This window comes from Haliotis rufescens, unplaced genomic scaffold, assembly GCF_023055435.1.
Source record: "Haliotis rufescens isolate VD_foot unplaced genomic scaffold, xgHalRufe1.0.p SCAF_60, whole genome shotgun sequence".
In the NCBI taxonomy this organism is placed as follows: domain Eukaryota; kingdom Metazoa; phylum Mollusca; class Gastropoda; order Lepetellida; family Haliotidae; genus Haliotis; species Haliotis rufescens.
The window spans coordinates 1,520,723-1,534,107 of NW_025964335.1; the positions used below are offsets into that span (position 1 = coordinate 1,520,723).

A 13,385-nucleotide genomic window follows, 5' to 3' on the forward strand; every position below is an offset into this window, starting at 1 on the left:
AACATTCTTGTATTTTTGTCATTTGAACTTTGTCATTTGGCCTACGGCCTTGAGATTGAGAGTCGTGAGACGCTCTTTGCAATCTTCGAAGAAAGGGAATGCTTGACTGCACCTCAAAAGGTATGAAATGTAGACACCAAGGGCAGGAACTGTAGAAATATTGCATGACATAAGGGAAAATGTTACCATTTACAGGTTATCGAACGAGTGAGTGAGTGAGTGAGTACGGTTTTACGCCGCTTTTAGCAATATTCCAGCAATATCACGGCGCGGGACACCAGAAATGGGCTTCACACATTGTACCCATGTCGGGAATCGATCCCGGGTCTTTGCCGTTACGAGCGAACGCTTAAACCACTAGGCTACCCGACCGCCCCTGGTTATCGAACGATATCAGATCATTGATATACATGGAGCTTAAGTTAAACTTGTTTAAAATATCTTGCTTTGACTTTGCCAATCCCAGCTACAGAGCCAGAGCATCCCAACTGCTCAATCTTTTAAAGCTATTAAGAGCGATAAAACCATATACCGTGGAAATAAAGAGGCCTTAATCTCTCTTAATGTATAGACTGTTTTCTATCGAACCTATTCACATGAACAATTTCTTACTTATGTTTATTACCCTCTGTAAATGCAGGCTTCTGTTGTTAGGACAATGGATGGAGATGAAACAAGATAATTTCAGAAAAACAAAAGTTGAAAGGTCTAATTGTGTTTGGCTGGTTGGTTTGACTAATGGCAGTGCTCGAAATACCTGCCTGCCCGACCGTCCGAGACGGGTTGATTTCAACTCGGGCTGCCAGATTTTCAAATCCCCCTGCCCGACGGTCGGGTTATATTTCATGTGAAAATATTCAAAATATTTCCCGATGATAAGAATTAATTCACATGTAAAGATGAATGATAGAATGTAACCAAAAAGAAACCCCGTTAGCTTATCCTAAGAAACATATGATTATAGTAGGCAGGCAGGTTTTGGTCAGGGCTGGCAAGTATTTCAGCTAGCCAGTCCTGTGGTCTGGCTGAAATTTTTGGGACTTTCATACCCTGGTAATGGGATCGTCCTTGATCCAAGTGATGTTTCTTTGGAGTGCTTTTTCATCATGCGCTATTTGTATGTAGTGCTGCAATGTTAATGTAATGTTTGTATGTAGTGCTGCACTGTTAATGTAATGTTTGTATGTAGTAATGCACTGTTAGTGTACTATTTGTATGTAGTGCTGCAATGTTCATGTAACGTTTGTATGTAGTGCTGCAATAATCGTGTACTATTTGTATGTAGTGCTGCAATGTTCACTGTTTATTTGTATGTAGTGCTGCAATGTATGTATGAATGAATACATCCATTTGTATCGAAAAGTACAAAATGGAAATAAATTAATCAGTATGTGCATGCGTTTGAACACATACATTAAACTACGGTTATAACGAACACGCTTATAACGAACTGACCGATATAACGAACTTATTTTTAGTCCCGGCCATTTGTTGTATATATGCTGTATATATGCTTATAACGGACTACGGTTATAACGAACCAAAATTAGTGGTCCCTTTGAGTTCGTTATAACCGTAGTTTGCTGTATGTATATAGTCGGGTATGTGAGCCTATGAGCCTATATCTTTGCTGGCTATGTTTATGAATTGAGCCCATGTGTCTGGTGTTACCTCCTCTACAAAATACGTAATGCCACCATGTAGTGTCACAACTCTGAATTCGTTGTCTGTACAATCTTCTATTTCAAGATATTGTCTGTCTGTTTGTTGTTTAACGCCATACTCGGCAGTATTCCAGTTCTATGACGGAGGTCCGTAAATAATCGAGTTTGAACCAGTTAACCAAAGCATATATTGGGCTGCTCTTCATATTGTAAAGTTCGAACATATTCCAAATTCTGCGTGGATTTGTCTTTCATGTATCATATGACAACATTTCAGATCTTGGCGAGTTTGTTTGTTTGTTTGTTTGTTTGTTGTTTAACACCGCACCCAGCAATATTCCAGCTATATGACGGCGGTCTGTAAATAATCAATCCATTGACTTACATCATGAGCATCGAGCAATATTCCAGCTATATGACGGCGGTCTGTAAATAATCAATCCATTGACTTACATCATGAGCATCGAGCAATATTCCAGCTATATGACGGCGGTCTGTAAATAATCAATCCATTGACTTACATCATGAGCATCGAGCAATATTCCAGCTATATGACGGCGGTCTGTAAATAATCAATCCACTGACTTACATCATGAGCATCGAGCAATATTCCAGCTATATGACGGCGGTCTGTAAATAATCAATCCATTGACTTACATCATGAGCATCGAGCAATATTCCAGCTATATGACGGCGGTCTGTAAACAATTTAGTCTGGACCACACAATACAGTGATTGACATCATGAACATCGATTCCCGCAATTGGGATACGAAGACATGCATCAGCCATGTCAGCGAGACTGACCACCCGATCCCGTTACTCGCGTGTTACGGCAAGCATGGGTTGCTGAAGACCTTTTCTTCCCCGGGATCTTCACGGGTCTAACTCAATTGTTAACATATTAAACTTGGTCTCGTCGCTATATGGTTGAAATAATGCCGATGCGACGTTAAACTCACTCACTCACTCACTCACGGGTCTATATTTCATATGTTACGTATTTGACCAGTGGTGGATTTTATAAGTAACGACCCATGCCATCAGGGTACGTCGACAGCTTTAGCCTTTTCAATCACTACTTCCATTGTCCAGAGAGTTTGAGTTGTTACATCAGTAGAGGATTTTTTGATCTGGCAAAGTAGCGTTGCGGGAGTTTTAATTCACGGAGTTCTTTTGATGACATGTTTGTCCATAGTTCACAAGCATAGAGGGTGCTTGGAAGAACAAGGGGGCGGTCGGGGAGCCTAGTGGTTAAAGCGTTCGCTCGTCACGCCGAAGACCCGGGTTCGATTCCCGACATTGGTACAATGTGTGAAGCCCATTTCTGGTGTCCCCTGCCGTGATATTGCTGGATTATTGCTAAAAGCGGCGTAAAACCATACTCACTCACTCACTCACTGGAAGAACAACACAACGCTACATGTGAATACTGGTCCGTTTATTTAGACCCCCAGCTCTACACTAGCTTCCATCTCTAAATAGTATGAGATCACTTCCTTCAATTTGTGAATAGCGGTTATAGCTCCATGTTCTTTTTTAAATCCCCTTTGACGTCCCTTTGGAAAAAGACCCCATATTACTCTGTTCCATTGTCTCTCTGCCTTGCGTTTTTGGCGTCTGAATTCACATGCTGCCTGTTTGTAAGATCTGCATGTGTTATCACTGCTAATTCTTGGTTTACTTTTGTTTTCCATAATATCTTTGCTTCTCTCATTTGTAAATTGTAAAAATCCAGATTTGAACCTTTTCAGTATGGCTTCAAATAATGTCTAAATTGTCCTGATAGCCGCGGAAAGATGTGAAGTTGTCCATGTAAGATTCTATAATGTCTTTTATTTCACATGTAGGGTTAGGCATGGTTGAACCTAATAACAAAGTCTATTTCTGTTTCATGCAGTTTGAGTTGAACTTTCGACCACTTCACCAATTGTAGATGCCACTGTTTATCCCCAGTAAGGAAAATGTCGCCAGGAAATGTTAGTATCACCGGACAGTGGTCAGAGTGAGTGTTGTTTTTTTGTTTTGATTCCCCACGTGACGAGTTGTCCTTCTGTAGTACCACACAAGAAAGAAGCAAGCAGTCTAAGAGTGAGTGTTGTTTTTTTGTCTTCATTCCCCACGTGACGAGTTGTCCTTCTGTAGTAACACACGAGTAAGAAGCAAGCAGTCTAAGAGTGAGTGTTGTTTTTTTGTCTTCATTCCCCACGTGACGAGTTGTCCTTCTGTAGTAACACACGAGTAAGAAGCAAGCAGTCTAAGAGTGAGTGTTGTTTTTTTTGTCTTCATTCCCCACGTGACGAGTTGTCCTTCTGTAGTAACACACGAGTAAGAAGCAAGCAGTCTAAGAGTGAGTGTTGTTTTTTTGTCTTCATTCCCCACGTGACGAGTTGTCCTTCTGTAGTACCACACAAGTAAGAAGCAAGCATACTTCTCCTGAAATAACTTTGATCAGTAGTTGCGATCTACGTGAAAGTTTATTATTGTAGATGTCAATATTAAAGTCACCACACAGGATAGTAACACTGTTGCTACTTAGCTCGTCTACAGTTTCGGATACGCTGTTCAAGCATTCTGCATATTCGCTGATATTGTGATTTGTTGACGGGTGTAAAGCACAAACTATAGAGAGGTCTACACATTGTTGTCGAGAAAAAGTCACAGCTATCACGTCATCACACGTAGTGTGACGAACGTGTACATAGCTACTCGGAGAATGTTTCACATGAATAGCTACTCCACATTCACCTCTATATCCATGCTGTCCAGATCGTAGTCCAACAGAGTCAAACTTGGCTCTCATCTTGTCCAGGTAGGTTGCAGCGTTCTCTGTAAGCCATGGTTCTGTTAGAGTCAGCACATCACACTGGTCAGCGACCTTATTCAGATACTAACAGCTATATAACGCTCAACCGAATATTCCATGTTCCAACGCTTAGCAAGGTAATACGTATTGGGCAAGTATTCAAAGTTGTCATATTAGATGAGTTAGCGCGCACCTTTGCTGTTACCGTGTGACTGTGGTATCCATTCCCGACATTTTACTTTTGGAGGCCAGACATTTTCGTTCTCAGTAACTTGTTCTGCTGCCTAAATGCCAATGTTCGCTTTTAATGTGTAAGTAGTGTTGAAGCCTTCCAAGTGCCTCAACTATTTGTAAGTAGTGCCGCAACGTTCGTGTACTGTTTGTATGTAGTGCTGCAACGTTCGTGTACTGTTTGGATGTAGTGCTGCAACGTTCGTGTACTGTTTGGATGTAGTGCTGCAACGTTCGTGTACTGTTTGTATGTAGTGGCAGTGAATGTCAACATCAGAGTTTATGTCCGCTTCACTCGCCTGGTCCAGAAGGTGAGGTGAAATGTGGTGTTAACGTCGCGCCCAAGATTATTGCACTTATATAGCGACGTGCATGTGTGTGTGTGTGTGTGTGTGTGTGTGTGTGTGTGTGTGTGTGGCTGCTTGTACTAGTCCGGACTGATGCCGATTTATAGTGCTAGCTCACTGAGATAACATGAATACCCCATTGAGACACAGTTTACTGACACCGAGCCGACCCGTCCTTGTTTTAGCCCCTTAATGCCGAGCGCCAGACAGGGTAACAACAAGTACCATCTTTTAACGTCTCCTGGTCCAGAAACCTATCAATCGTAAAATAGACTTAGAAAATGTAATATTGTTTATATTTGCAGACGTATTAATTAATTGACAATCTGTTTACAGATTAACGCTGTTACATCATGAAGATAATATTCATGAAATGAACGTCAATTCTCCTAATGTTAACATAGACTTGACAGACAGCATTAAATACTTGACATCATCATTCAGAAATTCATTCACTATGTCATCATCCATGTCAAACCCCAAAGCTTCCTCACAGGTATAATATTTAAAAAAAATATTACATTCTCAAAGTGAACATTACGATTGATAGGCTTCAAAGTGGACCAGCCGATTGAACCGAGTGAAGCGGACGTAATTTCTCATGTTGAGATTTATGGCCAAAACCTTAGCGTTCTTCCCAGCAACGCTGAAGAGCCCGAAACGCCTTCCCTCTTCATCAAAGTTGACGATGAGGGCCTGAAAACCATCATTGCGGGGTGGGGGTGGGGGTGGGGGTGGGGGTGGGGGTGGGGGTGTGTCAATGTGAATTGCAACTGACATTAACTCTACCTGGGGTGTAAAACACTTCAGAGGCGAGTTCGCTGTTCCATAGTAAACAGATATTTGCATACAGACAGTTACCCGTAGTTTTTCCTCTAACCTAGACTGTGAAACAGTCCGTAATTTCTGCTTAATAGGGAATGCAACACTTGATTTTGTCTTGTACGAACTGATTAATGCCAGAAAACAAGACTCGTGAATTAGTCTCTTAGTCCTTGGTGTCCGAGGTGTGCAACATCAACTGCTTGATCTCTGGGTGATTCTGGAATAACGATTCGATGACTACCACACTATTGTACACCGCCAATTCTTCTTTCGGGTTAACAAACTGCTTCAAACCACACTGTCCCAACTTCCTGATTCAATTGCTGATATCACAGATTGCAGTGTGGAATCTGCTCTTGTTGCTTGTTGAATTTCCGCAAATGTTAGAGCCTTTAGTACTCCATTCATGCACACATAGATGATGTATTCCTCACCAATATTCTAGGGTTGTCTACTCATGTAGTCTGCAGGGTTGTTTTCAACTTTGCCGGACTAGTTCCTACTTGTATATTGTTAGTGGGTGAGTGAGTATGGTTTTACGCCGCCTTTAGCAATATTCCAGCAATATCATGGCGGGGGACACCAGAAATGGGCTTCACACATTGTACCCAAGTCGGGAATCGTATCCAGGACTTCGGCGCGACGAGCGAACGCTTTAACCACTAGGCTACCCGACCGCCCCTACTTGTATGAAGTCAGGCGTATTCTCCTATGCTCTATTCTTACAGATGCAGGCTTTCGACTCTTCATGACGCCCATCAAAGGTTTGTGATCAGTGATTATCTTGTTTTCACCATATGTTTACAGGTGAAACTGCACTGCAGCCCATAGGGGGCACGGGTGGCCCAGTCGTCTAAGGCGCCGCGATTCGCTGTGCAGAGTTGCGTCCCTTTGACACGCCAGAAACCTATGATTGTGGGTTCGAATCCCGGTTCGCCCCGATTATGTTTCTAGGTTTGTCAGCACCATACCCGTGCTCGTGGGTTTCTCCGAAGTGGTCAACGTCTGAGACCTGCATCACTTCGGGCTTTCCTCCCACATTAAGCTGACACGCCGTGATATTACTGGAATAATGTTAAAAGCGGCGTTAAACCCAACTCACTCACTGCAGCCCATACAACTGCCAACTCCTCGCGTTCAGTTTGTGAAAACCTGGTCTCGGCGTCAGATAGAGCACGACAGGCCTATCTGAGAACCTTCCTTTCTTGTGTGAATATGGCGACTTTACCTTCAGGACTGGCGTCAACAAATAATTCAAGTTTCTTTAAGATGCGTGAATGCTTGGATTTCAGGTGTCGTCCATTCCATGTTGCATCTTGAAGTGTTAACTTTCGCAGGTGTTCAGTGATTATGGCATGGTCAGTGATGAATCTAGCCACATACTGTGCCATATCAAGCAAGGACTTGACTTCATCCTGTGTTGATAGTGCTGGTGTATTGATGCTTGACTTTATCTTTTCAGGATATGAAGACATGCCATTCGTTCTGAATGCATGACCAATAACTGTGATCTCCGACTCACATTTTGATTTCAGAGTGACGCCATTTTCTTCAAGTCTCTGGGGAACTTTCCACAGGGTGTCATCATGCTGTTTCTCTGTTTTACCATGGACAATAATAGCATCAGAGATATTCCGACTTCCAGGAATATGTTGCATGATTTCATCTATCACATTCTCAAATATTTCTGAGGCCGTGTTGATTCTAAAAGACAGATATTTGTAACGTCGGAGTCTAACTTGAGTCCTGAAAGTAGTCATATATCTGCTACCTGACTGCAGCTCTAGCTGGTGATAAGTAGCATTCAGGTCTATCTGGCTAGACACATGGAACCATTTAAGTCAGAAATCAGATCATCTATGGTCGGTGTGATATTTCTCTCACTTCAGATTGTGACGCTTGCCTCTCTCATGTCAACACAGTCTCACGCCTTACGGTTTCTTGGGTGCTCCTAGAACTGGGCTGACCCACGAAGTTGGACTGTCAACCTTTTCTATAATATCAAGCTCTTACAAACGTTGCTGTTCATTCTCAATGTAATGTTGGAGATTTAATGGTTGATTTATATTTAAGTGTTACGAAATAGCAATGCGTATTTTATTATTAGCGGTATGCGAGGACGAGTTACGTCCCTTTGGACGGAAGTGGGGAAGAGCACATGTTATGATTTGAAAAATGAGATGCGGTGAAATGTGCGGGATTTGCGAAAACGATTGCGTTACACATTGAACTTGTCAAGTGAATGTGTATGTTTGCGACGATGTGTTATGCTTGTCTGAATCCTAACAATGTTTTTTACGTGGCCAACGGTGACGGGTCTCAGTAATAAACCTAAAAAATAATGAAGTGTTGCGTCTCATGGTTACATCACGAAGAGCATTGAACATCAACCAGATACGTGGAATTAGCTAAAACCACCAAATCAAGAACCGTTACACTCAATATCCTTTCGCATTTAAAAAGGAATTGTGCGATGTGATTGTCTCACTTGGTTGAATATTTATCAACGTGTTTGACTTGTTCTTTCTTGACCTTGCAAATGCCATGGAATAATTTGGGGAATTCATCTGCCATGTCTGTTGATGTACTATGTCTTGCAATTTTCAAGAGTTCCAAACTTTATGCTGATTAAAAGCTAAGAAGATTTCCTGATCTCCCTCGAATGACATGAAATTCACACTCAGTTTGTACATCACCATGTATGCCTGTTAGTGTAACAACACCAATTACTGACAAAGATGTGTCCGACCAATACCAGTGCAATTTGCGTTTGGTATCAGTTAGTGTTCCTAAAGCACATCCATCTCGCTTGAGCACATCCTAAGCTTTTTGATCCATGACGTCACATGATACTCCAGAGTCAGTAATGACAGGGGTTGCTTTTCCAGGTCAACAGGTTTCACAGGCCTGGTAGTGGTTGTATAATCTGTAGCTCAACTGACTCCGTGTTCAACAACAACGGAAACTGAATAATGTTCTTTTCTGTATCATCTGCGAAGCATTCGTAAAATTACTATCAACAAACTGTACTTGGTCTCGCCTTTGAGGTTTAATTGAAACGTGAACGACACACACATGAGAGATGATTTAGAATTCCAGATTCACTAGATTTCTTACCTCTTGCCGGACATTTACCATCATGGGGGTTTTGAAAGCCGCAACAATAACATGGATTGTCCACTTTGTGTTGATTCTGTGACTGTCGTTGATTTCGTGACACTTGTGATTGTCTGTGGGTGATGATAGTCTTGTGATTGTCTGTGGGTGATGATAGTGTTGTGATTGTCTGTGGGTGGCGATAGTCTTGTGATTGTCTGTGGGTGGCGATAGTCTTGTGATTGTCTGTGGGCGATGATAGTCTTGTGATTGTCTGTGGGTGATGATAGTCTTGTGATTGTCTGTGGGTGATGATAGTCTTGTAATTGTCTGTGGGTGATGATAGTCTTGTGATTGTCTGTGGGTGATGATAGTCTTGTGATTGTCTGTGGGTGATGATAGTCTTGTGATTGTCTGTGGGTGATGATAGCCTTGTGATTGTCTGTGGGTGATGATAGTCTTGTGATTGTCTGTGGGTGGCGCGGATAGTCTTGTGATTGTCTGTGGGTGATGATAGCCTTGTGATTGTCTGTGGGTGGCGCGGATAGTCTTGTGATTGTCTGTGGTTGATGATAGCCTTGTGATTGTCTGTGGGTGGCGCGGATAGTCCTGTGATTGTCTGTGGGTGATGATAGTCTTGTGATTGTCTGTGGGTGGCGACAGTCTTGTGGTTGACTTGAATGTCTGTTGCATCTGTTTCTTGACTGACTGCGATGATTGAATCTCTGTGAACCACGACCACGTTGTTCCTGATGTCTGTTTCTACTTCTCCCACGGGAGACAATATTTACAGACATTTCCACATCAGAAGCCTGAAATTCATGTAATTCAAGAGATTTCCCTTCACTAAGTAAGTCTTTCAAAACCAGGTTTTGTATGAGAGCCCTTCTCCTTAATCTATACATTAAGCAACTGAGAACCCTTTGTGCAGCAATTTCCCCACCAACGTTAATAAAGTCACATGTTTCGCAAGCTGCCGAAGACGTGTGGAATCTGCATCAATGTTCTCTCCAGTTTTGCATTTCGAAAAATTTTAAAGTTCACGGCAGTATTGACAACCGGCGTGAAATATTCAGTCAGTTTGGTCTTGGCAGTTTCATAATCGTCACCATTACCTGTCCCTTTTAATGTGTCAAATATTTCATCCACATTTGGTCCAGCATAATGCTGCACCAACGCACGTTCTCAGGAATCATCAGCAATGTCGAACGCATCAAGATATGTTCAAATCGAGACAGGCATTTCGTCCAGCGCGTTCCTGCTTTTGCATCCGCATGCACATCAAAACCTGAGAAAGATGGGAGATCTGTAGCAGTTTCAAATACTTCAGCAGTATCCTCGTCGCCAGAATGTCATGTTGATATGGAATAAGGTGAGGTGAGGTGAAATGGAGTTTAACGTCAGGTCCAAGAGTATTGCACTTATATAGCGACGTGCATGTACGTGTGTGTGTTTGTGTGGCTGCTTGTACTACTGCAAACTGAGATACCATGCCGCAGTTTAACATGAATACCCCACTCAGACACAGTATACTGACTCCGAGCCGACCAGTCCTTGTTTGAGCCCCGTAATGCTGAGCGCCAGACAGGGTAACAACAAGTACCATATTTTAACGTCTTTTGGTATGACGCGGCTGGGAATCGAACCACGGACCTTCCGCTCTCCGGGCGGAGGCTCTACACTGCTTTTGCCTTCCAACATGGCGGCCACACGTCTCGTGTATGACGTCATATTATGACATCATATTCTTACAGCAATAATGATGACCTATGACCGGCGGCCAATGATTTTACATCAATACTATCAATACCACACGGGCCACGACAGCCACTCTTTTGTCACACGCTGGGGTAGAAAATGGGGAGATTTGTAAAATAGGCGACAAAAATAACCAAAGTCTGAAATCATACTCAACTGAATCAAGCACGAGACGTACCTACTGGGCGGCAATATTGCAGGGAGACAACTCCCGCAGTTATACCTCTCCCTAGGCCTTTTACTAATTACACTGTCAGACAATCGGAAACTTCTGTGATGTTTTTAATGACCAATTCTGTCGTAACTGTAAAGAGCTTTGGTAAAAATAATTAGGCTGCGCGCACACACTCAATTACATCCTGCCAGTCCACCGTATGTGTACCTGATGTCCTTGGCCGCCTCCGTGATCTAGTGGGTAGAGCGTCTGCCCGGAGAGCGGAAAGTCGGTGGTTCGATGCCCGTCAGTGTCAAACCAAAAGACGTTAAAATATAGTACTTGTCATCCTGTCTGGCTCAGCATTAAGGGGCTAAAACAAGGACGGGTCGACTCGGAATCAGTATACTGTGTCTGAGTTGGGTATCCGTGTTAAACTGCAGCATGATAACTCAGCAGGATAAAACCGACATTATTAGCCACGTCCCCGCAAGCCAGCAAGCAAGCCAGACAGCAAGTCAGCAAGCCAGCAAGCCAGCAAGTCAGCTAGACAGCAAGCCAGCCAGACAGCAAGCCAGCAAGCCAGCCAGACAGTCAGACAGCAAGCCAGCCAGACAGCAAGTCAGCCAGACAGCAAGCCAGCAAGCCAGCAAGTCAGCCAGCCAGCAAGCCAGCAAGTCAGCTAGACAGCAAGCCAGCCAGACAGCAAGCCAGCAAGCCAGCAAGACAGCAAGTCAGCAAGCCAGCCAGACAGCAAGTCAGCAAGCCAGCAAGTCAGCCAGACAGCAAGACAGCAAGGCAGCAAGCCAGCAAGTCAGCCAGACAGCAAGTCAGCAAGCCAGCAAGTCAGCCAGACAGCAAGACAGCCAGACAGCAAGACAGCAAGTCAGCAAGCCAGCCAGACAGCAAGCCAGCAAGCCAGCAAGTCAGCCAGACAGCAAGCCAGCCAGACAGCAAGTCAGCAAGCCAGCAAGTCAGCAAGCCAGCAAGTCAGCAAGCCAGCAAGTCAGCCAGACAGCAAGCCAGCCAGACAGCAAGACAGCAAGTCAGCAAGCCAGCAAGTCAGCAAGCCAGCAAGTCAGCAAGCCAGCAAGTCAGCCAGACAGCAAGTCAGCCAGACAGCAAGTCAGCCAGACAGCAAGCCAGCCAGACAGCAAGCCAGCAAGTCAGCAAGCCAGCAAGTCAGCCAGACAGCAAGCCAGCCAGACAGCAAGCCAGCAAGCCAGCCAGACAGCAAGACAGCAAGTCAGCCAGACAGCAAGCCAGCCAGACAGCAAGCCAGCAAGTCAGCAAGCCAGCAAGTCAGCCAGACAGCAAGTCAGCCAGACAGCAAGTCAGCCAGACAGCAAGTCAGCCAGACAGCAAGCCAGCCAGACAGCAAGTCAGCCAGACAGCAAGCCAGCAAGTCAGCAAGTCAGCCAGACAGCAAGCCAGCCAGACAGCAAGTCAGCAAGCCAGCAAGTCAGCAAGCCAGCAAGTCAGCCAGACAGCAAGTCAGCCAGACAGCAAGTCAGCCAGACAGCAAGCCAGCCAGACAGCAAGCCAGCCAGACAGCAAGCCAGCAAGTCAGCAAGCCAGCAAGTCAGCCAGACAGCAAGTCAGCCAGACATCAAGCCAGCAAGTCAGCCAGACATCAAGTCAGCCAGACAGCAAGCCAGCCAGACAGCAAGCCAGCAAGTCAGCAAGCCAGCAAGTCAGCCAGACAGCAAGTCAGCCAGACAGCAAGCCAGCAAGTCAGCCAGACAGCAAGTCAGCCAGACAGCAAGCCAGCAAGTCAGCCAGACAGCAAGTCAGCCAGACAGCAAGCCAGCCAGACAGCAAGCCAGCAAGACAGCAAGCCAGCAAGTCAGCCAGACAGCAAGTCAGCCAGACAGCAAGCCAGCCAGACAGCAAGCCAGCAAGACAGCAAGCCAGCAAGTCAGCCAGACAGCAAGTCAGCCAGACAGCAAGTCAGCCAGACAGCAAGCCAGCAAGACAGCAAGCCAGCCAGACAGCAAGTCAGCCAGACAGCAAGCCAGCCAGACAGACAGACACCCTATATCCCATGAATTACAACAAATGGCGCGGATGTAAAATAAGAACTGTTTATTTGGCAGTTTTATACAACCAGTAAGTACCATGTACAATATTCTTCAGGAATATTCGTATAAAAGTAAACATCTGTACGAAATGCATAGGTAGGGTATGAGTAGGAACCCAAATTGTTCAAGAATACACGGATGAAAATGGCAGTGTACAAGGTACCAATTCATTTAAAACATTGATCGCAAATATACGACTATTTAAAAGCAGATCCATGATTGCATGTCATCGTATCCCAACTGCGTAGACTGATGCAATGTCAGTTTCTTGATTATCGATTATTTCTTAAACAAAACATAAGTTACAACTGGAGCGAAGCTTCACATTGTCTGAATGTTATTATTGAGATAATCATTATTTTCTTTCGGATAAGCGTATTTTTTTAAAACTTCTGTCTTATCCGGGCAAAAAACATACTATCAC

At 44.1% G+C, this 13,385-nt stretch overlaps 1 protein-coding gene across 1 annotated transcript; it reads left to right on the forward strand.

The window, feature by feature from the left end:
- Positions 1–11,324: 11,324 nt before the first annotated feature.
- On the forward strand, positions 11,325–12,953 carry LOC124140803 (platelet binding protein GspB-like). Its single transcript, XM_048386766.1, has 2 exons — positions 11,325–11,853; positions 11,947–12,953. Exons 1-2 carry the CDS (start codon positions 11,325–11,327, stop codon positions 12,951–12,953), a joined length of 1,536 nt encoding a protein of 511 aa, XP_048242723.1.
- Positions 12,954–13,385: the final 432 nt, after the last annotated feature.

Excerpts from the sequence above, each read along its gene's own strand:
- LOC124140803 (XM_048386766.1), top strand. The coding sequence starts at position 11,325 with ATGATAACTCAGCAGGATAAAACCGACATTATTAGCCACGTCCCCGCA. Across the intron at positions 11,854-11,946 it reads GCAAGTCAGCAAGCCAGCAA|CAAGCCAGCAAGTCAGCAAG; the intron begins GTCAGCAAGCCA and ends CCAGCAAGTCAG.